The 25862-nt window shown below is 51.2% G+C and overlaps 1 protein-coding gene across 5 annotated transcripts; it reads left to right on the top strand.

Annotated features, from left to right (window-relative positions):
* Nucleotides 1–165: 165 nt before the first annotated feature.
* PI4KB (phosphatidylinositol 4-kinase beta) lies at nt 166–25813 on the top strand. Of its 5 annotated transcripts, XM_027056189.2 has the most exons (13): nt 166–497; nt 7851–8787; nt 13341–13385; nt 15785–16012; nt 17024–17251; nt 18898–19007; nt 19558–19662; nt 19878–20001; nt 20662–20927; nt 23483–23615; nt 23869–23989; nt 24663–24725; nt 25030–25813. In XM_027056189.2, the coding sequence occupies exons 2-13, from the start codon at nt 7879–7881 to the stop codon at nt 25209–25211; spliced, it is 2514 nt and encodes an 837-aa protein (XP_026911990.1). In that variant the 5' UTR covers nt 166–497; nt 7851–7878; the 3' UTR covers nt 25212–25813. The 5 variants fall into 5 exon arrangements, with proteins under 5 accessions (XP_026911990.1, XP_053070766.1, XP_026911992.1 ...); XM_053214791.1 differs by lacking the exon at nt 19558–19662; XM_027056191.2 differs by lacking the exon at nt 24663–24725 and having other exon boundaries at nt 225–497.
* The last annotated feature ends 49 nt before the right edge of the window (nt 25814–25862 follow it).

The raw sequence follows: 25862 nt of genomic DNA, 5'->3' as shown, positions 1-25862 counted from the left end.
CCCTCCTCCCACCCGTAGGCTCCTCCCTTCGTCTTCTCCCTCTCCTGCTTTCAAAGGCCTCTTCCCCGCCCCCTTTTCTATTTCTGAACAGGCATGTTGCAGGCAGCTCAGCCGACTCCTTAGATTGCTATGGGATTGGTAGGGTCCTGAGCATCGAAGAAGCAGGAAGGCACATCCCACGAAGAGCTGCTGGGATTCACGAGAAGACTCGAGCCCTGCTGGGATTTTATTTATTATCTGTCTGTTATTTTTGGTCTTGCTTTTGTGGAGGGAGGGAGAGGAGGCTGTGCGGCTCGGTCGAACTTGAGGCAGCGCGAAGGCCCCGTCAGGCGGCGCCGAGGGCAGCCCCGAAGCCGGGGCCTGGCTCAGCCGCCGCGGCCGCTGTCAGGGAAGCGCAGGCGGCCAATGGAACCCGGGAGCGGCCGCTGCTGCTGAGGCGGCGGTGTCGGCAGCCCGACCCCGACCGCCCGCACCCCCTCTGCGGGGTTCTCCCGGAGGTAAGCGACTCCTACCCCGTGAGTCCCCCTGGCCCTTGTGAGTGGGGGGGGGGGGGCCCTCTCCCACCCTGTCCCGCACAGCCTCTCCCCGCCCCCACACCTGGGTTCAACTACAAAACTGACGTCCTGGTGGCAGCTGCACCCCGAGTGTCTTCTCCACTCTTTTCCCTCAAGCCTAGGGTCCTCTTATGCTTTTTTGGCTTCCTCTTCTGTTTAGCTCCTCCCTCTGCCCCGGGGACCCCCCCCCCCCCCGTCTCTGTTGCCTCTGTCCCGAGTTATTTTCTATTAAATCATGAACCCTTTCCACATCAGGACACCTCTTGTAATGCCCACCCTTGTTTGCCCTTCCTCGTCATCTGTGTTCCCGCCCCAAACCTTTCCCACAGCCTCCGCCTTCATCCCCTTTCCTATTTTGCCCCTTTTCTCCGATGTGTTCGTGCAGCCCCAGCACTGGGTTCCACTTCCCCGTGGCCCTCTTCCTCTGTTTCTGATTCCATTACCTCACTGCCACCCACCCAGCTCCTGGCTTTCAAGAATTGTCTCTTCCTCTCTCCTTAAGGAATCTCAGGCCCTCATCGGCATTCCCAAAGTACCATTTGCATTGTACTTTGACCTTAATTCTTACCCTTCTTCTCTAGAGTGCTTTATGAGCCCTGTAACTTTCTTTAGCTTCCCTTTCATCCCTCCTCAAACCCCCCAACCTCTGGAGGTTTGTTCCTATAGAAGAGAAAAGATCTGACAGTGCCCCTTCCCATTCAGGATTTCCAACTTTGACAGCTTCTGCCTCGAATTTCAAGGATTTTTCTGATCCTTGTGACACTTGATTTTGTTTTCCATGTGGTCTTCATGTGCTCTCTGTCGCATTCTTCATCTTTACATACCACTTATTTCAGGATCAGCTAAACCTTGAACTGAGATAAAATGTGTTGGGAGGAGGGGGAGCCTCAGCTGTCTCACTCAGGCTTTTCTGGACAGAAGGGTGTTTCTGAAGGATGGAGCAAGTTTTGAAGAAGTCCCTATCAGATTACACTTTGTTGACTACTCAGGATCAGCCACTAGGAGGGATGAACAGGCCTGCATGGAGACTGAATGAGGTTGTGAGAAATTTTGTTTTGGATTACTTAATTTTAGGCTTGTCTTTAAGGCATCACAGAGTAGAGTGTCTTCCCACCCCTGTCCAGATCCAGGAATCAGTTTACTGTCTGTGGCTTACTGGAATAGTTTTGGTTGATTCTATAAGAGCTTAGGCCTGGGGTGGGGTTGGGAGGTAACTGGGAAAAGGAACATGAGACATTAGAAAAAGGTTGTACATTCGGAATCAGGATTCCTGGGTTCAGCATATGACTTCCTCACTTGACCTCTAGAGTGACCTTTTGGGGAGAATGGCCCACTCTGTGGGCATTGGTGTGTAATAGGCTATTTGTAGGATGTGGGTTAGGGGAAAATTAGACTTGGTTTATTTGTTTACAGAACATTATGGGTTTCTCAGACAAAAGGCACTTATTAGTAGTGGCTTAGCTGACCTGAGACTTTTCCTTCATTGTGGTCTCTCTGTTGGGTCTTTCTAGTTGCCAGCTGTGGTGATAAGTCCGTTTGAAAGACAAGCTCCAGGCCTGCCTCCTCTGTTTGCCTTGCTTTTTTGCCCCACTGCATGAAATTACTGACCACCTCTGCTGTTCCTCATGGACTTGGTCCATAATCCAAATTTTATAGGTGGGAAGTATGTTTGTGGGAAAGCCCTTGGAGGGAGATGGCTGGAGAAGAACTTGGAAACGTGCTCCCTGTGTCCATGTCTCCCGGCCTATGACAGTGAAAGGGCTGGTGAAGTTCCATTCATCTTCCGACTCTAGGCTGTCTGAAAGTAATCATGCTTCCTCTTCCCCCTTCTTCCTGGTCTCCCTCCTTGCTCCTGAGCCAGAGCACAGCCTCCTCATCTCCCCTTTTAGGAGGACTTTCACTCTTTTCAAATACCCCCAAAGAGAAATCCTGTTTCCCCTAGCTTCCCTGCTTCATTCTCAGAGCTGGGTCCATGCCTCATGAGAACATGTTTGCCAAACGCCATCCAAAGCAGCAGATTGAAATTCTTTGATTTGGGGAAGAAGTTTGGGTAGAACCTTTCAGCAATTGGCAGGAGACAAGACAGGGCCTAGTCCAAGCACATTTGGGGCTTGCAACAGGGAGTAACAGTTCAGAGAGAGGTGAGTGCACAGGTTACTTTCTTTGCCATCTGTCTCTTTCAGCAGGGGCTCCCAGAGCTGGCTTGGACTGTCTGGCTGGAATCTGCCTACACCAGCTCCCATGGCCCTGCACAGAGACTTCTCAGCCTGATTCAATATTGACTTAACTACCCTGCGACCACTGCCCTCCCTACCCTCCTGCTGGTAGCTTGAGAATGCCCTCTTCCCTGATACCAACTCCCCACTGGGGCCTTGGGGAAGCACTTACCTGGTTCCTGCTAGGGCCTGAGCCTGCTTGACTGTTCAGCCCAGAGTTTCTAGAGGGGAAAAATAGTACTCAGTCTCTACCTTATCCATTGAGGTCAAGGGGGAAAGATGAGCAGAGACCTTCTTAAAGGAAGGTTTGAGTTAGACTTTAAGATATAAGAAGAAACTTCTCAACAGCACAACAGGCAGCCTAGGGTGATGTGGAGTCTCTTTGGAAGAGCAACCTCTTTTTAAAAATTACTATCAAAGGTGGGGCGCCTGGCTGGCTCAGCTAGTGGAACACACCTCTTGACCTCGTGCTTGTAAGTTCAAGCCCCACGATGGGTATAGAGATTACTTAAAAATATAAAATCTTAGGGGCGCCTGAGTGGCTCAGTTGATTAAGCGTCTGACTCTTAATTTTGGCTCAGCTCATGATCTCATGGTTTGTGGGATCAAGGCCTGCACTAACAGTGTGGAGCCTGCTTGGGATTCTTTCTCTCTACCCCTCCCCCCACACTCATGAGCTCCCTCTCTAAATAAACATTTAAATAAATATGTAAATAAATAAATGTTTGAAAAATTATTATCAAAGGCAAACATATACTGGGTAACAAATCCAGTGGCACTTTTATGATGAGATCAACAGTTCCTTTCCATTCATCCCTATCCTATTCCTTTAATGTCTTCATTATCACAATATTTGTTTCTGAAGGTTAGCACTGTAGCATTGGATAAAATGCTTGTGCCTCTATTTCTTGATTTATTAATTGTAACAAAAGAGGATTGAACTTTAGAGGATTTGCACTTCTCATTTATATAATTGTCACTTTTATTTATTAGAATCCTGTGTAACTATAAATAACATATGTGACCCTTTCTTTTCCATGAACTTGTAAAGGTCTCTACTTTTTTAATGTTTTATTTATTTTTGAGAGAGAGACAGTACGGGCAAGGGAGGGACAGAGAGGTGGGGGGGGGGGGGGACACAACACGAAGCAGGCTTCAGGCTCTGAGCTGTTAGCACAGAGCCCGACGCGGGGTTCAAGCCCACGAACCGCGAGATCATGACCTGAGCTGAAGTTGGATGCTTAACCGACTGAGCCCCCCAGGCGCCCCTGTAACATTCCCTTTCGGCTACTCACCTTGTAGGATTAAGATAGTGGCTTCACTACCTTTTTTTCTAACTCACATGATCCATCTCAAAGGGAGGGAAATTGAGCTTGCCAACCTGCTTGGAAATTCAGATGTTCTCTTAAGACTATTCTTTGAAAATACAGGAACGTGTAAAAACATGAGGTTTGGTTTGAACCAATCCATATTTATCTATTCCCCCAAGAAGGGAATGGTGGTTAACTGGGTGAGAGGATTGATTAGGGGCTTTTTACCTCCTATCCTAGCAGAGGCCAATCCAGGAAGGCCTTTAATGGAGACCAGTACAGGGGTGGAAGGTTGTTGCTTGGAATCTTTTGAGAAGTGGGAAACCAGGTTAAACATCCCCTACCCCTAGAGGTTTTGCAGACATTTACTTAAATCCTAGGTCACATAGAACACATGCATGTATAGCTTTTCTGTCTGCCCCTGCTGCACTCTGCCCTGAACGAGGATTCCCTACATTGCCCAGACAGTAAGCTGTGGAGCCCAGTCAGTTTTTAACACCCCCCACTCCCATCGCAGTGCCTAGAAGCCAGCTGCTAGACTGCGGCAGGGGAGGCATTTTCAGTCCCCTTTATCTAATTGGAAGGACAGTTTAGATTCCCAGTGTGAAATGTGGGGCTCAGTTGTTTGAACATCTTTGAGAGCATAGGGGCCATTTGATACTAAAGATTTGGATTTTGTTCTCTTTTTGCTTATTCTCTCTCTCTCTCTCTTTTGAGAGAGAGAGAGCATGCAAGTGAGAGGGGAAGAGGGAGAGAGAACCTTAAGAGGCCATTCTCAGCATGGAGTCTGACTCAGCGCTCGATCCCATGACCCTGGGATCATGACCTGAGCTGAAATCAAGTCAGATGCTCAGCAGACTGAATCACCCAGGCACCCCTCTTTTTTCTAATTCTCTTACAAGGGGAAGGGTGATGAATACAGGACCTGTTTCTTCGTTTCTTCTTTAGCTTTCTAGTCCTTTCCCTTTCTTTAGAATGGTTACTTACCAAAGCTATATTGTCTTTGCTTTTGAAAAGGAATGAATTGATGTTGAAGACCATATCAAGATTTAGGTTTTAGAAAATCCTTTTCCTGTTTCTTATTGTCTAAATTGGCAACTCAACACCTCCTTCCCCCCATGACTCGCTTCAGATGCAGGCAATCCCTGAGGCTCAAAGAGGCCAGGGAGGTCCACCTCCAGTTTGGTAGTTTCTAGTGGCAAAGCCTCCTACATAGGAGAAGAATCCAGTTTTCCTGCACCTCATGACACTGTCTGGTTCCCTAGGGAATAAAGACTGCTAGATGGGGGATCTGTTCAGTGAGGAGTCCCCTGAGTACTGTGATGTGGGATTCCTGGCTGAGCCCTGGGATTAAAAAAAATAATAATGGCAGGCTTACCTCCCTTGCTGGTGCCAGTAACAATCCCAATTGTGATCAATGTGGGCAGGCATCTGCTGCAGATCCTGGTGAGGTCTGTGGTGCTAAATGTGGGAGATTGTCTGAACTTCACATCTCTCAGAAGTTTTGAAAAGTGGATTTTAGGAGCTTTTGGTGACTTGGAAGTCTCTGGAATACAGGGAAGGGGAAAGATGTGCCACGCATAGATTGAGGAAACAAAGTTAGTTGCATAAAACAGTTGAAGCTGTCATGTGAGTTTTTCAGCAGACCTAAAAGGTAGTGGTCTCAGTTGAGTTAGAATGACCCTCTGCTCAGAGAACCCTGCAAAGGTGTGGCAAGGGGAGATGAAACTTCCTTATGACTCCTGTGTCACCTAAAGCTGTGAGTAGGGACAGATCCACCTAGGCAGCCATGCTGGTTCTGCTGTTCAGAGGATGCTGCCCAATTTTAGGAGAGATAATGAACAAGTTGCCAAATTTTTACGGATTCCGAGCTCAAGCTGCATCGGAGAAATTAAATTCAGGGATAGGAACTTCTTGTTTGACAGAGTTGGGAGAAAGATAAACCGAAGAAGCCTTTTTTGGTGATCTCTGAGAACAGAAGAGTTCCTCATCTGTCTTCCAGCAAGACTTCAGTGGGGACTGCTGGGAGGCAGGGAGCTGGGCTATAATAGTATTGGCAGAGCAGAATAGCTTTGACTTTTAATGTTTTAGAGGTTCAAGAAGAGGCCCTGGGAGGGTGGCAGTGGAAAATGGAGCTTCTCAGTGTGATCAGAGAATTTGTATCTTGAGCCTCTTTTCACCTACCCAAAGTCTTATGTCCCCAGATTCACAAGCATCCAAGGTGATGTCACTAATAGTTGGAAATGACCTGCATTCCAGCTCTACAGTAGATTCTGCCTTCCTCTTGCTCATGCTCTTGAGTTTATCTTAGATTCACTCTGTGTTTTCATGAAGAGGCCTCTGAGCCCACTGCTTACTACCGTCAGACGCTGGAGCTGGGTTGAGCTGACATTAACAATGTGCCTCTCCCAGTCCCCGTTTTGAAATTTCCTTCAGTTGTGCACTAACTCTTCTGATGTGGATTCGGTGAGGCTCTGAAGAACCGTTCTAGGAGAGCAGTGGCTTTTGTCACTCCAGAGAGGGCTTCTTGGTGATGTGATTCCTGTTCCTCCCTGTAGTTTGCATGTTATAGACCCATGAGCTCTGGCCCGAGTTCTTTTTTTTCTCTCAGCCCTTCCAGTTCTTGAAGTGTGTGTGTGATAATGGGGGAAAGTAGTGTCGGGGTAGGAGAGAGCGGTCATAAATGTTTTGGAGGATTCTCAGACAACGAGTGTAACTCAAGTTCACTTTCCTTACAAACAGTATATGTGTGCGCACACACACACTTGCATGCGTGTACACTGTTTACTAGCCTGTTAGGTGATTGGGAGTCATCTAATATTTATTGACTGCTAATGTGTGCCAGGGACTGTGCTAGATCCTTCTACACACATGAAGTTATTCCACACAGTAACAATGAGAAATAGATGTTTTTCCCATTTGCCAGTTAAGGAAACTGAAACTCAGAAAATAGATGGTTTGCATAAGATTACACATTTCATAATGGCAGAGCCAGGATCTTGAATCCCATCCTAGCCTATTTGACTCCAAGTTCAGGAGTCTTTCCACTTTACTTCAGCTACCACAGCACTAGAGAAAGAGAGAATGGTGTCATGAAGTCAGACAAGCAGAGAAATGACACACTTCTGCAGAGTTGATGATAGTTGTTTTAGAGCTGTTTTCTTCTAAGTGAAACCTGGATACTATTTGCTGGCCCTATTCCTTGGAACTTTGAGTCTAAAGAGAAGGTAAAGTATCTGTGATTAGAAAAATATATGAAGACTTTGATACTAAATAAAGGTGAGATGCTTAGGACCTGTGTATGGAGTGTTATATGAGTAAGGAAATAACAGATTAAAGAAGAAAAGAAAAAGGTTATGGGCAGGCATGTCAGGGAAGACCCAGAAAGAGCACAAAGATAGAAAAACATTTGAAGAGTTAGAGACAAGGGAGTAAGACGAGAATTGCTTCCCAGTCTATCTGCAGAATGTATACACCTATACAAACATAACATGTAAAGCAACATTTTGCAAATACAAGGTAGGAACAGAGGCTAAGCCGAGTAGCTAAGTGCAGAAGGAAGGAAGAGTAATGTGATCAGCCATAGAGGTAGGAAGGGGAGGCTCCATAGGAGATGGCTTGTCGTCTGATTTTGAAGAAGTCCAGGAAGACAAAAAGAGGAGGGGCCTGGGTAGGTTTCATGGTGGGCAAAGGAAGACCCAAGGATGCCACCACTAACTGGTGTGTATGTGTCTCCCTTTCTGTTCCTTTCTCTCTCCTTCCTCCTCCAGCTTGGAAGCTCGAAGTCTGGCTGTGGCCATGGGAGACATGGTGGTGGAACCTGCCCCTCTGAAGCCAATTTCTGAGCCCACTCCTGGCCCACCAGGAAATAACGGGGGCTCCTTGCTAGGCGTCATCACGGAGGGGGTTGGGGAACTATCGGTGATTGACCGCGAGGTGGCTCAGAAGGCCTGCCAGGAGGTGCTGGAGCAAGTCAAGCTTTTGCGTGGAGGCGTGGCCGTCTCTAGCACAGGCACCCCACTGGAGCTGGTCAATGGAGATATTTTGGACAGTGCGATCCGTTGCCTGGATGATCCACCTTCCCAGATAAGGGAGGAAGAAGATGAAATGGGGGCCACTGTGGCCTCAGGCACAGCCAAGGGAGCAAGGAAGCGGCGGCAGAACAACTCAGCCAGACAATCCTGGCTCCTGAGGCTGTTTGAGTCCAAACTGTTCGACATCTCCATGGCCATTTCCTACCTGTACAACTCCAAGGAGCCTGGAGTACAAGCCTACATTGGCAACCGGCTCTTCTGCTTTCGCAATGAGGATGTGGATTTCTATCTGCCTCAGTTGCTTAACATGTACATCCACATGGATGAGGATGTGGGTGATGCCATCAAGCCCTACATCGTCCACCGTTGCCGCCAGAGCATTAACTTTTCCCTCCAGTGCGCCCTGCTGCTTGGTGCCTACTCTTCAGACATGCACATTTCCACTCAGCGACACTCCCGTGGGACCAAGCTCCGGAAGCTGATCCTCTCAGATGAGCTGAAGCCAGCTCACCGGAAGAGGGAGCTGCCCTCTCTGAGCCCAGCACCTGACATGGGGCTATCTCCCTCTAAAAGGACTCACCAGCGCTCTAAGTCTGATGCCACCGCCAGCATAAGCCTCAGCAGCAACCTGAAACGAACAGCCAGCAACCCCAAAGTGGAGAATGAGGATGAGGTAAAATGCCTGGAAGGGGCAGTGGGGCAAGATGGCATGGAGACAGGATGTCTGACATACAGTTCCTCTGTCCTTTTCTCTCCTTCCCTCTGTTTCATTTCACTGATAAAAGCATGGGATGTCAGAGTGGAAAAAGACCTTAGGATTCATGTATTCCAACTGCCTCATTTTACAAAGGAAGAACTCAGAGACCCAGAGAGATAAAGTGACCTCCCTCAGGTCATATGGCTAATAGCAAGACTGACACTCCTGACTCTGCCCGGGTGTTTTTACTCAACTTCCCTGCCTTTCCATTAACTGTTTACTGAGAACTGTGGCAGAGACCCCTCCCACCCTGACTTGATAGATACCTGGGGATCTACCAGAACCTCTCAGAGCAGCAGCCATAGGGGAGGAAAAGGGATGGTGTGTGTGCTGGAGGGAAGGCGTGTTAAATACAGCCTTAGCTTCATTCTCCTGGTCCCTCCTCCTCATAATCCCTCTGCCCCACTCCCAGTGATCCTGCTTTTTGTCGACTTAAGAGTAAGGTTTATTCCCTGTCACTGAGGCATCTGCAGAATGCCCTTGTGCCTGCCTTTGCTCCAGAGAAGGGATGTCTTGCTGGGATCTTTCACTTTGCATTTGGGAGAAGCACAAAGGGAAGAGGGAAGCAGTCTTGGTGTGGAGTAAATCTTGGGCATGCCCAGAGGCTTGTCAGAGACTTGAAGGCTGGAAAGAGGAAAAGGCTGCAGGAACAGCTGGGGGTGTCCAGTTTAGGACCCAGAGCAGGGAGGAGATAAGCATATCAGTAGGTTATGCCCAACTGCCATCCCATGTCTGGACAGATAGCTTGGGAAGTTGCCAGGGGACAACCAAGTGTCAGTGACCTGGTGTCCCAGCCAGACAATGGTGCTCCAGTACCCCCTTCTGACTCACCACCATCCCGGCTCTCATCCTGGCTGCCAGCCCAGCCTACGAAAGAAGGGAGAAAAGAACAAGGAATTTGCACTTGTTGGAAAATGCATATAGCCATGGTGCTGGCATGTGCCCCTGTGGGGCACATAACCCACCCACGGTTTTGATACAATGAGACTTCTTTCAGCTTCTTTGAATCAGAGTGACTAAGGAAGGGAGAAAGCAGGAGGGACAGAGACTACAGAGCCTGCTTTCTGGAATTTTGGGATTTTGTTACAATAGTTTAATAATCGTGAAGCCAACAGAGCTAACATTTATTGAGCATCTATTATGTGCCAAGCATCATGCCAGGTACTTTACGTTTCATCCTCACAAAGTCCTAAGAGATGGGGATTATTTTACCATTGGGGAGACAGGTTTAGAGAGGCGAGGTGATTTGCCCAGGGCTGCTCAGCCAGGCCTCAGTTCACAGCTGGTACTCCTCCATCATTCAGCCAGGCCATCTTGCTTACTTCTCAGCATCCGTTTTCCTAGGCCCTCAGCTGTCAGAGTCCACCTGGGGAAGAATGGCCTAGGCCTTAGCCATCTAGGTTTCCACAGTTCCGTGCACAGGCAGAAGAGCTCAACTGTTCTCAGAACCAAAATGGACCATTTCCTTTTCTGGTTGAGCTTGGCAGGGAAGTTCAGAATCACGAAGGGAGGTTGTTACAGAACAAGAAGAATCATTTCGATCTGGTGGGACTACGGTCATGAAGGGTTTGGGAGCTCCTCCTCTTGGGCTCAGGCCCATAGCAGTGTGTGTGTGAGCAGCTAGAAGTGAGCCCCTTGGTGCCTCCTGTCAGGTGTGGCTTTTCTCTGTGTGCATTTGATGGTCCTCATCTTAGGGTCAGAAAAGCTGAGGCCTCAGGGCTACTCTGTGCTGGTCCTTGATCTCTCTTCCTTGGTTCTAACTCCTTCCCAAGATGCAATCATGAATGACTCTGAGACCTAGGTATTCTGTTAAATCCTCTGGGATGGCTTCTCTGGCTGCCATTCTTTCCAACCTGGCACCTTATCGTGGGTCACTAGATCCAGGAAAGGAAGGAGATACCCCATCCCTAGGCATTCCTGGGTTATCTGATGCTGGCAGAATGAGATACCTGAACCCACTGTGCGTTCTTAGGAAACGTGAGAGCAGGAGTGAGAGAATAAACATGAATATCTCTACGGGTCCAAGCACTGGCGTCTGGCACAGAGGTCTCTCCAAACCCCCTTTGTCAATTTGAGGATACATCTGTCAAGGCCCAATACCAAGGGAATGGGTTTGCCTCCTCCTCCTCCTCCTCCCCTGTTATGCAACATTCATTCACTCAACAAATGAGGTTGTACAGTGTGCAGAGTGTCCAGTGCCAGGAGGCAGTGGGGGCTGGAGGATAAAGTACGGCCTGTCCCTCCAGGAACTTGGAATGTTGAGACCCCATTATCCGAGAGACCCATTTAGTGTGGGACTCCCGATTTTGTTTCATGAAACTTCACTGAATTCATCAGTTCTAACAGTTTTTTGGTGGAGGTCGTGACTCTCTTGAAAACCTGTCTCCTGCGTATAAGGAGGAAGTCACCAGCTTACTAAACAAAGCACGAAATTATCTAAAGAGAAGCTCTGGAGAGTAAAGTGAGGCCGCACAAGAGGCGGCCCTGGGGCTGCTGGTCTAGCTGTCCCCCTGCCCAGAGTCTCCCTGCAGTCTTCCCCTCCCCAGATGTCACACAGGGTTCTGTTTTCCTCTAATGATGGGTCTTTTCCACTCTGGACCACAGCAGCCAAGGGCTCTAGCGCGGATTTCTCCCACCCCTCACCATTTCAGCCCCTAGGACGCACCGCTTCAAAGCAGTTTTTGTCAGCCTAACCAGAGGACTCTGCTCAGGTGGTTTTCCTTCCCGTTTGTAACCAAAATGCTGGACATTCTGACCTAGAGTAGGGGCCCAGGGAGCAGAGGTGATTTAGGTACCACCCCCACTCCACACCCCGTCCCCACACAATGACAGTCCTAGTAGATGAGCTTTGTCTTTTCAGGACTGCAACCTTTGTACAGAGAAATCTGCTGCGTGTCACACTGGAAACCCCGGTGGGCCTTCCAGCCTGATGCGGTGTGATGTCAGCTTCTTGGCCTCAGCTTTTGTCCTGGAGCTGACTCAGTATGAGTGACTCAAGCCTACAGAGTAGGACAGATATACCTCCCTTCCCCCAGGGCTGTTAATGAGTCAGACAGGGCCTGTCTGTGGAAGACTCAGCTGGAGCATTGCTCACTGAGCCAATATCCTGCCTGCTGTTTCTTCCCCAGCCAGCTCATAGGTAGAAATTGAGCCACTAAGTCAGAACAGACTCTGGCATCCTCCTCACTGCCTCAGCTCTCCCTCCCACCTCTGCCTACCTACCCAAAGCAGAGGAGTTGTTGCCTTGGGAGAGTGTTTGGCTTGCCTTCTCCCTCAAAGTGCCCTTCTCCCCAGATCCTTCAAGGAATGATCTGCCTGTAGGACCTCCAGCTAGAAGAGAATGTAAACCATGGAATGGAATTAAGTAGATGCTTGACATCCTGATTGCAAAGTAGAAGCTCAGTGACCACTGCCCTCCTGCCCTGGGACCTCCCAGGGCTTTGTCTCCTAAGGCCAGGCCCCTGCCCTCCTGCAGGTTGGTGCACAGGTATTGCCCCTTTGTCCCTGCCCTGGGAGACCTTGGCGGACAGAACTCAGGATGGGTCTGTGCGTGAGCTGCAACAGAGCCGCTGGAGGAGAGTTTGACCACTAGCCCTTTCCCCTGATTTGCTCTAGACACCAGTAAGACACGGGGTGAGATTTAGACAAATCCCCTCACCTGGGACCTGGATGGCTGCTACCCAGCTGCTCAGCTTTCTCAGGTGGATGCAGCTAGGGCCAGCTCCCCAACTTGGGTCCAAGAATTGTAATTTATTGAGTGGGGCATGAAATAACCTGATAGGAAGCCTGCGGAGGTTTGGTAGATAGAGTCATCCCCTCCTTTATGCCCAGCAGCATCTAGCCCTGAGGTGTCATGCTCATGGCTCTGGAGTGTCCCTTGTCACCTGCTTCAGTGTTGGGACTGGTCTTCCCAGGGTGATAATGAGGCTGATTGGAGAGGAGACACCCTTGACACTGAAATTTTAGCTTTTCTCCTTCCTCCTTGCTGTTTCCAAGAAGCTGGAGGAATGCGGGCTTTCCAGTATGGGGGCCACACAGCTTGTTACATTCAGTCCCTTTGTGGTGGTTTCCACAGAGAAGACTCTGGGTGGGAGCGCATGAGTGGACTGAGTGGACGAAGAGAAAGCAGGCAGCTTGCCAGGGCAGTTACCGCCCTGACGCACCCAGATGTTAGAGGGAAAGCTGGGTTCAGGCAAGGAGAGAAGGGCAGAAAGTGAAAAGCACAGACCCTCTGTCTCTTTAACCCTTCTTTTACGAAGGTCTGAGCTAGCAGCCTTCCAGTGTCTCCCACAAGTGTCAAGAATTGGGGCAAGTGGTGTTTCTGGGTTGACTTTCTCCTGTTAAAGCAGCAAGGTAGAGATCACAAGAGAAGCTGTTATGATCCAGGTTGGAGCTAAATTCTTTGCCTTTGTCTCTCTCCCCTCCCTCCCTGCCCCTCCTCCTCCCTTTGCCCTCTGGCCCTTTCCCAGGAGCTCTCCTCCAGCACCGAGAGTATTGATAATTCATTCAGTTCCGTAAGTGGGGCCAGGCTGGGACTGGGTGGCAGGCTCCCCCTGTGGCCGCATTTCCTCTCCGTCCCCAGGTCTTCTGAGTCCCCAGGCCAAGGCTGGAGTTAAAAGGTGCCTTTTTTTCCTGGGAGAACCGCCCCTCCCACCCGGCCTCCCCAGCCTGGAGGAATTCCCCGTCCTTTGCCTCTAGTACCCTGAGTCCAGGTGGGGCCTTCTCCCAGATGCACCTGGGATGCAACATGACTCAGCCCCTGTTCCTGGGTCTCTAGAGAAAACAGCTGGGAGAGAGGTAGAATTTACCCCTGGATTCACGCCAAGAACTGTTTGGCAGAAACCCCCAGGATCCTGTTTCCCCCACCCAGAACCCTTTCCCTATGGCTTCTGCCATCAGACCATCAAATATTTATTCAGCCCTTCTAAATGCTAGCCCCTGTGCTGGGGGAGCAGACTCCAAAAGCAAACAGGATTTGGCCTGAAGGAAAGTTTTACCTCCCCACAGCTGGTTTTCTTTTTTAGCTTCAACCACCTTTCTTCCAGGTCTGAGTTCTTCCCTTTCCCAGCTCACTGCCAGGAGGTTCCTTAATCTGCATTCTCCTTTCTTGTTCCCTCTGGACTAACCCCGTGACCCTCTGATCCCACAGGGTCTTGGACCTTGTTGCTGGGCAGAGACGTGAGAGGAAATGCTGGGCCCTCTGGGAGTTTGGATGATTTTTTTACATTTTCTTTTTGATTTATCTACCCAGTCAATTTTCTCCGTTCTGTGCTGATTTCCTTTCAATCATGATTCCTATCTCCTCCCATGTGGCAGAGCCTCTTTCGAGGCCTGGGGTCACATCTCCAACATACTCAAGGAATGTAGGGGCCCCCGACCCAAATGCTGATTGGAGGATGGGAAGGAATTCTGCCTTTTCTAATCTAAGATGACTCTGAATTGGTTGGAGTGGAGAGTCCTTGGAACAGTGACCATTTGCCACCTGAGTGGATGGATTAGGGGATCAGGATGAATGAAGGAGTGAGTCTCCAAATTTCCTCGTCCTTTCTTTTGCTTTCTCCATGGGCCCCTGTGATATTTCCAGGGGCCACAGAAGCCCAGTTCTGCTCTCTTCCTGTCTTTATCTCTTTTCAACCCTGTTTCCCAGAGCAACCCTGATTGATTCTGATACCCTGTTTCATTATTGTGTGGAGCCCTGAGCCAGCCCCTCTGTGGGGCAGAGGCTGAGAGATGAGCTGTTCCTTTGAACCCTGGCCCTTTGCACATGCAGAGATGGGCCTGGTACTGCCCAGCTTTCAAAAGAAGCTCTTCTTTGCAGTGTAAGGGAGTGAGGGTAGAAATTCTCAATTCTCAGGAAACTAAACAGGACCCACAGAGAGGGAGAAAAAGGCCTGGTGAGTGAAATACTGTTTCTACCAGAAGAGGAGATACTGTTCTTACATAGCTGAGGGGAGCTGGGATGGGGCTGCTGGTTGGCTACCTTGATAAAGTGCCCTTATGATAGAAGGACTTGGACTGGGAAAAGAGCCCTTCTTTGTGTCCATCTTTCCTCCTACTCCCACCTCCCTCCCCAGGCAGACTTTGCCCTTTCTGAGAATGACGAAGTACCCAGCCTGCAGAGCCAGGCCCACAGCAGGGAGCTAATAAGGGGACGCTAGTCCCTGAGAAGGGGGAAGAGGACCTAAGGAAGAACCACTGAAAGAGACAGGCCTTCAGGGCCCTTGGCAAGGGCTGAAAGGAGCTATTGCTTTCTCCACCCACCTCCCTGCACCTCCCTCCCTCCATCTCCTTTTTCTGTCCCCATAGATTGTTCCTTCATTAATGCAAAGTCTACTCCCATCTCCTCCTCATCCCCTGCATGTGCAATGACCCCTTGTAAGAGACCGTGGGGTGGACCAGGGGGATACCATGGAAGGTAACAGAAGTCATTTGAATGGTGTAAGTCCTCCTTCTTTGCAAGGGGACATAGTGACTCAGAGCTCCCCTCCCCAGCCGTGTGGGCTCTGGCAGAGCCCTGCAGCAGAGACTCAGCCCAAGAACCTTGAGCCGAGTGAAGCATGTCAGGTGTAATCAGCTCTTCTCTCTGTCCGCTCCACCCATCTTGAAACCTTGGGACAATTCCTAAGGAACTCAGGGCCAAGAGAAGAGGGGTGCCTCCCAGTGACCCACATTCATGCCCTCCTCCCACCCAAGAATCAGCCTGTGGAGGAGTGGGCTGGCTTTTCTACGTACTCCCAGCTCAGGTTGTCTGGGGTGGAGTGGTGGGATCTGCTACCAGTGCTGAAAGGTAGCTCTTTCCCTAGGGTTCAGACATGGGGATCCCTGGCCTGCACGGCCAGGAGTGACTGAGTGGGTGGCCCACTTTTTTCTATGGTCTCTTCACTGTCTTTTACTTCACCCCAACCCCCTGTAGCCCGTCAGACTGGCTCCTGAGCGAGAATTTATCAAGTCCCTGATGGCAATTGGCAAGCGGCTGGCCACACTCCCCACCAAAGAGCAGAAAACACAGCGGCTGATCTCAGAGCTCTCCCTGCTCAACCATAAGCTCCCTGCTCGAGTCTGGCTGCCCACTGCTGGCTTTGACCACCACGTGGTCCGAGTGCCCCACACCCAGGCTGTTGTCCTCAACTCCAAGGACAAGGTAGGTGGACTCTGGCCCAAACCCATCCCTACATTTGACTCTTCTCCCATGGTTGTCCAGGTTTGTGTATATGCCCAGATATGCTGCACCAACATCCTGGACTCCTTCACGGTTCATGTGCGCCTGTCAATCTTGACTTTACCTCAGTGCTGTTGTGATCCTGGGGCCATCTTGTCCCCCTTCTTGGGCCTTTTTTCTGGTCCCAGAGAGGCCTAATCTTTCCAGTCCTCCTCTTCCCATGGTCAGGAGAGAGTTGGTCTCCAACCTCCTTCCAGCCCATCTTTAACTCTTAGGCTTTCCAGGCACAGTGACAGTGGGAGTAGAGAAATCTCTTGTTTCTAAGACCTTCTCTCATCAGAGTGGGCAGGGAGGAGAGAGAAGGATGCCAGACACACGTTGGAGAGAATTAGCTGAACTTGTGTGCTGATTGGAGCGAGTACTAAGGTTCGGCTTTTTCGGAAGAAGTATTGAGGATTAGAACCCTGCTTGGAACAGCACCCAGCTTTTCCCCAGTCTCTTTGTCTATCTTTAGGACAAACCCCCAGAGGCTTCCAGGCCTCTTTGATGGTGATAATCGATAGTTTTGCCTAAGTGCATCATCTGTACAAGTGGGAGCTCAGCTGAAACATTCATTCATTCATTCATTTATTTATTTTTAAAAATTTTATTTTGAAGTAATCTCTACACCCAACATGGAGCTCAAACCCACAACCCTAAGATCCAAGAGTCACATGCTCTTCCAACTGAGCCAGCAGGCGCCCCTCAGCTAAAACATTAAAAAAAAAAACCAAAACCTGTGCATGCTCTCACGCAAATTTTTGAAATGCATGTTCGCAGGACAAGTTCCTGCCCTGAATGTCGTGTTCACAGTGTCAAGGGACTGACAGGCAAGGGTTGGAGCTAGGAGTGGGCAGCTAGAAGGACAGTGTTAGCAGAGGGGAGATTTGGGAGACGACGGTGGAGCTAAGTGGCAAATACTGGTCTCACACCCACTGCACCCCACCCTGCCAGGCTCCCTACCTGATCTATGTGGAAGTCCTCGAATGTGAAAACTTTGACACCACCAACGTCCCCGCCCGGATACCTGAGAACCGAATTCGGAGCACACGGTCCGTGGAGAACCTGCCCGAATGCGGTATCACCCATGAGCAGCGGGCAGGCAGCTTCAGCACCGTGCCCAACTATGACAACGATGACGAGGCCTGGTCGGTGGATGACATCGGCGAGCTGCAGGTGGAGGTGAGGGAGCTCCCAGGAGGTGGTACTGGGGCCCAGCACCCGTTCTCCAGGAGCTTTCGTTATATTTGAGACAGGACCACACACCCTGAGAGGCAGGCTGAGGCAGGTGCCCATACAAATGAGCTAGGTAGTAACGGGGATGAGGGGAAAGGCTCTGGACAGAGCTAGTCTGGAATATTGAGGTGGAGCTCGTTTTCCTGCTGAAGGAATTTAGGTTAAATATAAGGATGAATTCCTAAGCCCAAGGGAGTGAGGGAAACTTAGAGTATTTATTGAACATTTGCTATATAAAGCTGTCTTATGGAAGCAGAGAATGATAAGTCATACATTCATTCATTCAAGAAATATTTATGGGCCTTCTTTGTGCCAACCTTGAGTGCTGTGTGCTAGTGAGCACAATGGCCCCTGCCTGCAAGGAGTTATGACCTAAAAAGACAGATGACAAGACCAGTCAGCAGGTAGCTGTAGTCCGGCGAGACCCCAGTTGTGCTGCAGAGGGCAGGGCATTAATGGGAGCACCTGAGGGTAGAGGTAGGACTTACTACCGACTTGGGCCTGGGCACACCGCAGATGATTTCCTAAGGAAGTAATAGGTCAATGGGGGCCTGAAGATGGGTAGGAATTTACTGGACGGAGCACTCCTGGCAGAGGGAGTAGTAAATGTGCAAAGGCTGGAGGACAAGAGAGTTCGGCCCGGTTGAGGAACTGAAGGACATTGTGTGTGACTGTGATGTGTGGTGTGGGTGAGAAGTGGTGAAGAAGGAGGCTGGAGAGGTTGGCATGGGCCCGGTTGTAGGAAGGATCCTATCAACCATGGAAAGAAACTTGGACTCTCATGCGGAGCCAGAGCCACATTTTATGGAGGACTGTGACACAACCACATTTCATTTTGTGAAGACAGACTCTCTGTCCTTGAGCTTACAGTCCAATTAGGGAGACTGGACACAGACATCTAAGGGGAAAATTTTTGTTTAGGATATACAACAGGGCAGTGTGCAGTAAGTGCCGAGTGGAGTTGAGGAGAAGGGATCCACTGCGAAGGAAGGAGAAGGGAAGGACCTTGCTGTGGACCCTGGGGTCTGGTAGAATAATTTGTATTTGAGAGAGATGGGGAAATAAGACTGAATGGCTGAGACTGAAGAAATGGTCAGAGGCGACTAGTCGGGAGAGGCTCTGTTCTCTCCTAAGGGAGAATGAGGCCGAAGCTGTGGACAACACCTAGTAGAAGGCCCGAAGTCCAGCTTTCTATGGCTGTTGTGGCGGGGCTGTGCAAACTTGAGCACACTTGGGGTCTTCTGAGAACTTGTTAAAAGTTCAGACTTCCAGATCCCATTCCCAGTAATTCTACTTCAGACTGATGGCAGGAAATAGGAGTCTGTGTTTTAGCAGCGTTCCAGGCAATTCTGATGCAGGTAGAGTCCATGCCTGGAGAAACGCTGCTGTAAGGCCTGTGTGAGTGCCTAGGCATTTGGGGTCCAGGTGGCGAGGATGGCATGGAACCAGGGCAGTCTTTTTGGAACAGCATCCATAAGGTGGTGGGGTGATTGTGACACAGAGGCAGCAAGCAGGCAGAGTGGCTGGAGGAGTAGATGACAGAAGCGAGGCCGTGCTTGGCACTTCTGACTTGTGGTCCCCTCCTCTCTCAGCTCCCTGAAGTGCACACCAACAGCTGTGATAACATCTCCCAGTTCTCTGTGGACAGCATCACCAGCCAGGAGAGCAAGGAGCCTGTGTTTATAGCAGCAGGGGACATCCGGTATGGCCAGGCCACCACCCTGCCCCTTGTTTTTCCTCCCTCTCAGGCACTGCCTGTCTCTGTCCCCTTCCTGTGTGTCAGCCTGTCTTTCCCTCTTCTCTCTCCTTACTCTATCCTTGTCCTGAGACCACAAAACTTGAGGCAGTGAAGGTGCAGGTTGAGAAATTATTGGGCTACCGCAGAAGGACGTTACATTTTAAGAGGACTCCAAAGGGGTGAAAGCACCAGAGGAAGGAATTAGAACAGCATTTCTCGGACCCAGTCTGAGGACTACACGTGTCAGAATCAAGGGAGAGGGGAGGAGAGCTTGCTGGAAACACAGATGCCAGAGCCACACCTGATCTGACTCAGAGTCTCGGTGGAGGAATGGGGCCTGGTAACCTGCATTGCAACATGATTAGAAACCACCAGGTTAGCAACACTCTCAGCCCAGGTTTCTAGCTCTGTGTGCCCGGAGTCAAGGAAAGAGTACAGGAAATTCCGGCATTGACAGGGACGTGAGGCTCTGGGGTGTCTCCTCCAAGCAAATGATATAGTTTCTTCCTGCTAGACGGCGGCTCTCGGAGCAGCTGGCTCATACCCCCACAGCCTTCAGACGAGACCCAGAAGACCCTTCTGCAGTTGCTCTCAAAGAGCCCTGGCAGGAGAAAGTAAGGTGAGTCAGGTGGGAGTGATCTCTAGGCCCTCCCAGAGCTTGCAGGTGACCCGGGACTCACCGCACCCCCTGTCTTGTCCATCAGCCTCTCCCAAACCATCAGGCTCCCAGGCTTCTGAGTCCTTGCCTTGTGGGGAGTTTGATCTGGACTTCGGGCAGAAGCAATGTCTGTCCTCTCCTGGCATCACCTTTTGCTTTTGCCTCTTTCTTCGCAGGCGGATCAGAGAAGGCTCCCCCTATGGCCACCTCCCCAATTGGCGGCTCCTGTCAGTCATTGTCAAGTGTGGGGATGATCTTCGGCAGGAGCTCCTGGCCTTCCAGGTGTTGAAGCAATTGCAGGTAAGAAGGGGCAGGGGGGACAAAGGTGAAGAGCCAGCTGAGGTGAGCGTGCAGGTTGTCCCACAGGGCGCTTGCTGGGGCCCAGCTTTCTGCCCCGGGGCTAACTTGGATGCAGACACAACTTGAGCCGGTGCTCCTTCCCCAGTGTACTTCCCCAGGAAGTACAACCATGGGAACAGCTCCACAATGACCCCTCGTGGCCTTTTCGTGGCCCGTGTCTTCTGTGATCCCTGAACTTTGGGGGCTGGGCTTGTCCTTTAGTCTCCGAACTGGCCTGTGGCAGGTGGTTTGCAGTGTGCTGTCGATCCCCTGAACCTTTGAATTGGTCGCCTGCAAGCAGCTTCGCCTATTTCATCCAGTTCTTTCTGAAAATATTGTCATTTTCTAGGGAGGGCTTTTCTGCACCTAAATCCTTTCTTTGCCTTTTTGGGGCTTTCTATCTATCCGATGCTTTTCTCACATACCTCCCTGTGTATTGTCGGGCCCTGGACTTCTTTCAAACCTCCCTGGTCCTCAGTGGGATCAGTGGGTTTTTTACTCACTTGATGATCCAGAATCCAAAACCATGGGGACTGTCCAAGGTTGAGGTCAGAGGGGGATTTTAACCTCCTCCCCCAGTTTGGAAAGATGATAGTCGCATGCCTCTGTGTCTCCTCACAGTCCATTTGGGAACAGGAGCGAGTGCCCCTGTGGATCAAGCCATACAAGATCCTTGTGATTTCGGCCGACAGCGGCATGATTGAACCAGTGGTCAACGCTGTGTCCATTCACCAGGTGAAGAAGCAGTCACAGCTCTCCTTGCTCGATTACTTCCTGCAGGAGCACGGCAGTTATACCACTGAGGCATTCCTCAGTGCCCAGCGCAATTTTGTGCAAAGTTGTGCTGGCTACTGCTTGGTCTGCTACCTGCTACAAGTGAAGGACAGGTGGGTGAACTCCTCATCCTAACCTCGGCCCTTCATGCGTGTTCTCACTCTTCCCCGCTTCCTGTGCCTAGATGTCAAAGTGGAACGAACAGCACAGTTGAAGCAGCAACGTGTTTGCGGGCGGGTTCAGCAGGGAGGCAGACTGACAAGTACTAGGATACAGAGGCGGAGACCTGAAGGACCTAGGGGAGGAGCAAGGGATTGAGCAGGCAGTGTCTTGAAGGATGAGGAGGACGAGGCTAGAGGGCACTGTGGGGCAGGGACTCTCCAGGAGAGGGATCAGCCCAGTGTGCTGAAAGCCGGGGCCACGCTGCCTGGCAGAGGGAGCAGGAGGCACCGCAGGTAAGCCGAGGCCAGGTCGGAGGGCCTCCCTTGTGAGGCCCAGGAGCCTCAGTCTGCAGGCGCAGGAGTGACAGGGTCCAGTTGTGTTCAGTGACCATTTGGTGATTGCCCCTGTGGCGCTGAGGGTGAGGCTGGACTCATCCGGGTCTTCAGCAACAAAGCAAGAGGTACTGAGGCCCGGCCTGAGGGTGGTGGCGACGGTGACCGAGAGCAGGAGACAAGATGCATGTGAGGGACATGGTGGACACAAAGTTTTACCTCCCAGCCCCATACTCCCTTTCTTGTTCCAACACATGACTTCCAAAGCTTTTAAGTGTCTGTTGTTTCCCCCAAAGTGGTCATTTCTTTCAATATCACATTGAACTTTGTGAGGTCCGACTTCACGTATAGGTGAACAACGTGTTGTACAGAGATAGTTACCCCTGAGAAAGTCGGTCTTAGAGAGTCTGTCTCCGGACAGTGAGTGACTCAAGGTCAGCACCCTGAATGTTCCTGTGAGTTGCACCTCTCACTAGATAGAGGGCAGCCTCCTGGAAAGACAGGTGTGCAGTGGCCTGAGCTCCTAGGGCTCCCGGTAACATGGCAGTGTGTGAAGATCTGACTAACAGGATGTTTAACAGAAATCTCACATCCGTTAAGTACCTGTCATGGCCTGGCATTCTCGTATTAAAAGCCAACGAAAACCTTGTGAGGCAGGCGCTTCCCCCAAGGGAAATGAGGGTCCAGGAGCTTTCAGGACCTCTGCCTATTCTACCCAGCCAGCCCTACAAAGGAACCCAGCAGAGGCTCTGCATGCACAGGCCAACGGGAAATGTGATTATTTGTAAGGATTTTGGTTGCAAGCTTTAGACTATCCCTGAAGAAGTAGGATTTTGAACCCAAGGCCCAGAGAGCCTGGAGCTGAGCCCCGGATTAAGTGGGGGTGGCAGGCGGGCAGGTGCTAGTCAGGCCTTTGAGCTTTCCTGTAGGAAACTAGTGTGTTTGGAAGAGTAGAGATCATCCTTTAAAGAGGGTGAGGGGTCAGGCAGCTGATAAGCCTTGTAAAATAAAGAGCAGATGTCATCAATCTGTGAATGGATCAGCCACTAGAGAGAAGTGGTGACAGTGAACCATGTAGAATCAGGTGTAAGATCTCAACTGCTGCAGAGAGCCCCGGACCACCTTGCAGCGGAGTGGATTCCAGCATTTGAGAGAAGCCTCCCCTCCATAGCCATGGGGCCGTGGGCATGAAAGTCCCTTCTCTTGGAGCCTCTGTTTCCTCACCTGTACAATGAAAGTTTGGACTAGGACATCTAAAACCCTTCTCACTCCCAACACTGCCTGTATTGCTAAATTTGTAATGCTTTCCCCAAGGGGGAAGGACTGAGGTGGGACTGGCTCCCCCTCTCTCCCCTTTTTTAGCCAGTCACACCAGACCTAGAGAAGGGGGCTCCAGACTAGGAGCTCTTAGCCTGCCAAAGCCTCTGTTGACACTGAGAGAGAGGGTCAGTTAGGTTGAATGGGCCGGGTTCACATGCTTGGCATGCTAACTGTTCCTCCTTCTGCTGGCCATTTTGGGGGGATCACGGAGACCTGGGATTTCTCTCCCTCTAACTCTTCTTCCTGCAGCTAGCTTGTAATAATTGTCTCCGGAGATTTTTTTCTTTTAACGTTAGTGATCTTACCATGTAGTTAGAATCTCCTGCTCAGAGCCCCACGCTATTTTACACGTACACTCCGCTCAGCCTGTGCTCTTATAGTGGGGCTCTGCTCTGCAAGGGGCTGACAGGAATTACCATGAAAATACAGGTAAAGTATGTTCTGACTAGAAGCCTCCCACTGAGCAGAGGGCTTGGCCTCTGAGACAGCTGGCTGGAGCTAGAGACCTTTCCTTGCCTCCAGGTGCTCTGTTTGGGATCAGTTTGGGTGCCAGAAGCATGATTTTTGGAAAATGGGGACATTCTTAAACTGTTTTCAGTTGTTAATGCAATTTCAAAAATAATCATAATACAATTTCAGATTCCACGGCCTTTGATAGCAGTTTACTTTTCTGATTTCCCTTCTTTCCGCTGTTAGCTTTAGGTCCTAGGAGGTTGGGCCCAGAGTTCTAAGCAGCAACAAACGTGGCAGGAGGTGCCCCTGCCTGGTATCACGTGGCCAGTGTGTTGCATCTTGAGGCTCCCACCTCAGTCAGACTTACTACTGCCTCTTTCTCTCCTCTGCCCCCTCCTCAGACACAATGGAAACATCCTTTTGGATGCAGAAGGCCACATCATCCACATCGACTTTGGCTTCATCCTGTCCAGCTCACCCCGAAACCTGGGCTTTGAGACGTCAGCCTTTAAGCTGACCACAGAGTTTGTGGACGTGAGTCAGGAAGGAGAGGTGCCTCACTGTGTCCTTTCTCTGTCTTGGGAGAGGGAGCTATGGGCTCCCCCCAAATTAGGGACAAACAACAGAAATGGCAGCAAGTCAGGGTGAGGCTGGATGTCCTGGGAGGCTTCCTGCCTGATAAGAGAGCGGGGAAGTCATGGAGTTTGGCGTGTCTGCCCCGACGGAGGGGGTCCTGGCTGGCTTATAGGACACTGAGCCCTGTGCACACACAAGTGTCCCTTCACAGGTGATGGGGGGCCTGGATGGCGACATGTTCAACTACTACAAGATGCTGATGCTGCAGGGGCTGATTGCTGCTCGAAAGCACATGGACAAAGTGGTACAGATCGTCGAGATCATGCAGCAAGGTGGGCTGGGAAGAGGCCATATGTTTGGGGACAGGGCAGTGCCCATAGTGCCTCAGGGTTCCCACTCATATTGGGGTCCTGGAGCATGGAACTTCCAAAAAGTGGATTCCACCTCAAGACGGGGCGGGGGGGGGGGGTACTCCCAGAGGGTTTCCAGCTCCCATTATCTAGTGCCATTCTTCCTTTGGGACATTCCTCCTGATTCCTGATAGAGCTGGAGGGGAGGTGGGAGGGTATGCGGGGGGTGGTGCACAGGCCACAGAAACCACCCTCTAGGCACACTCAGGGAAAGAACAGCGTCCCTCCCTGTCTCCTGTCCCTTGTCTGCCTTAGCTTGTTTCCTTCCATGTCTCTGGCTCTTCTCTTTGCCACCCCATGTGTTTCTGGTCACCACTTTCCCCCCTGCTGGCCCTTGACCACACACTGCCCTGTCCCTAGGCCCCTTCCCTGTCCCAACACTGCCCTCTCCTGCTGAGCTGGAAGTATTCCCTCGGCTCTCCTCTTGATCCGCTCCCACGGAGCCATCTCCTGGCCACCTCACCCTCCTGTCCCAGATCCCTCCTCTCCCAGCTCTTCTGGGCCCTGTCTCCCATCTCCCTTCTCAAGGCTGCAGTGCACACTGGGCTAAGCTGCCAGTGTCCTCCTCCTCCCCGCCCCTGCCCCAACCCCACAGGTTGTCGCCGTTGCTCAGGAGCGTCCCCGTCTGGCCCCGTGATGACGGTGGCCCAGATCATCTGTGAGTGTCAGACGTAGCATAGGCATTGGCCTGCGACCAGATAAGTGCCCAGCTCAGGGCCCGTTCCCCAGACCCTCTCCCCAGCCTTCCCTCTGGGTCCCGCCCTTGGCGAGATGGTGCTGGTCCTCTCCCCTTCTGCCCTCATGCAGCACCTGGAGGGCCTGAGGAGTGTGGGGTGCAGATGGGCTCAAGACGGAACTCCCCTTCCCAGGCAGAACTGTGTCTGCAGCCAGGGAAGGTGCTGAAGTGGGAGGGGAGGGCCTCGGCAGACAGCCCATGACCCGCGCCCTCGCCACTCCCCCAGGCTCTCAGCTGCCTTGCTTCCACGGCTCCAGCACCATCCGCAACCTGAAAGAGCGCTTCCACATGAGCATGACCGAGGAGCAGCTTCAGCTGCTGGTGGAGCAGATGGTGGATGGCAGCATGCGGTCCATCACCACCAAGCTCTACGATGGCTTCCAGTACCTCACCAATGGCATCATGTGAACCGGGCCGGCAGGGGTGGGGGACCCTCCCGGGAGGAAGCCCCGCCCACCCATGGGAAATGGAAGGCAAGAAATACAGAGGATCATGTGGTAACTGTAGAGCTTGCTGGGAGTGGGAGTGCCAGCAGCGGCAGGGCCCAGACCTGCCAGGACTTCCCCTCCCGACAAACTGCAGGAAACTGCAGGACTCGATGCCCTCCCCCTCTGGAGGAGAGGCGACCGATGGGAGGGACACTGGGGCCTTTCTGCTCCTCACCAGGGTCCACAAGGTTCTTCCCTTAGGCCATCCTTGCTGTGTTCTGGGCCCCAGGAAGGGGGAGGGTGGGGACAGTAGGTTCTTGGTACTTAGGACTCCTGTGGTTGCCCTTTGGCTGTGCTGCTGCCTGCCTCTGTCCCCTCCTAGCGGCTGGCTCTGACGTAGGGTCCTGCACGCGTGGTGGTTCCCAGTCCCGGGGTCAAGGGCAGGAAGGACTGGGACCCCTCCTGTGGATGAGGGGATCAGCCTAGCCACAGGGGATTCCTTGGCCTGATCCCTCCCCCACATCCGGGGAAAGAACTCTCAACTTTTTAATTTTTGTTTGAAATAAAGTCCTTAGTTAGCCATCTGTGTCATTACTGGGTTGTTTTTTTCAGGGGCTGGGGGGGAGGGGGA

Source organism: Acinonyx jubatus, chromosome C1 (genome assembly GCF_027475565.1).
Source record: "Acinonyx jubatus isolate Ajub_Pintada_27869175 chromosome C1, VMU_Ajub_asm_v1.0, whole genome shotgun sequence".
NCBI lineage: Eukaryota > Metazoa > Chordata > Mammalia > Carnivora > Felidae > Acinonyx > Acinonyx jubatus.
This window is presented reverse-complemented; position numbering and strand designations above follow the sequence as displayed.

Coding starts and splice junctions, on each gene's coding strand:
- PI4KB (XM_027056189.2), top strand. CDS start 7,879: ATGGGAGACATGGTGGTGGAACCTGCCCCTCTGAAGCCAATTTCTGAG. Junction 16,013..17,023: donor TCCTCAACTCCAAGGACAAG/GTAGGTGGACTC, acceptor CCACCCTGCCAG/GCTCCCTACCTGATCTATGT. Junction 20,002..20,661: donor AGGTGTTGAAGCAATTGCAG/GTAAGAAGGGGC, acceptor GTCTCCTCACAG/TCCATTTGGGAACAGGAGCG.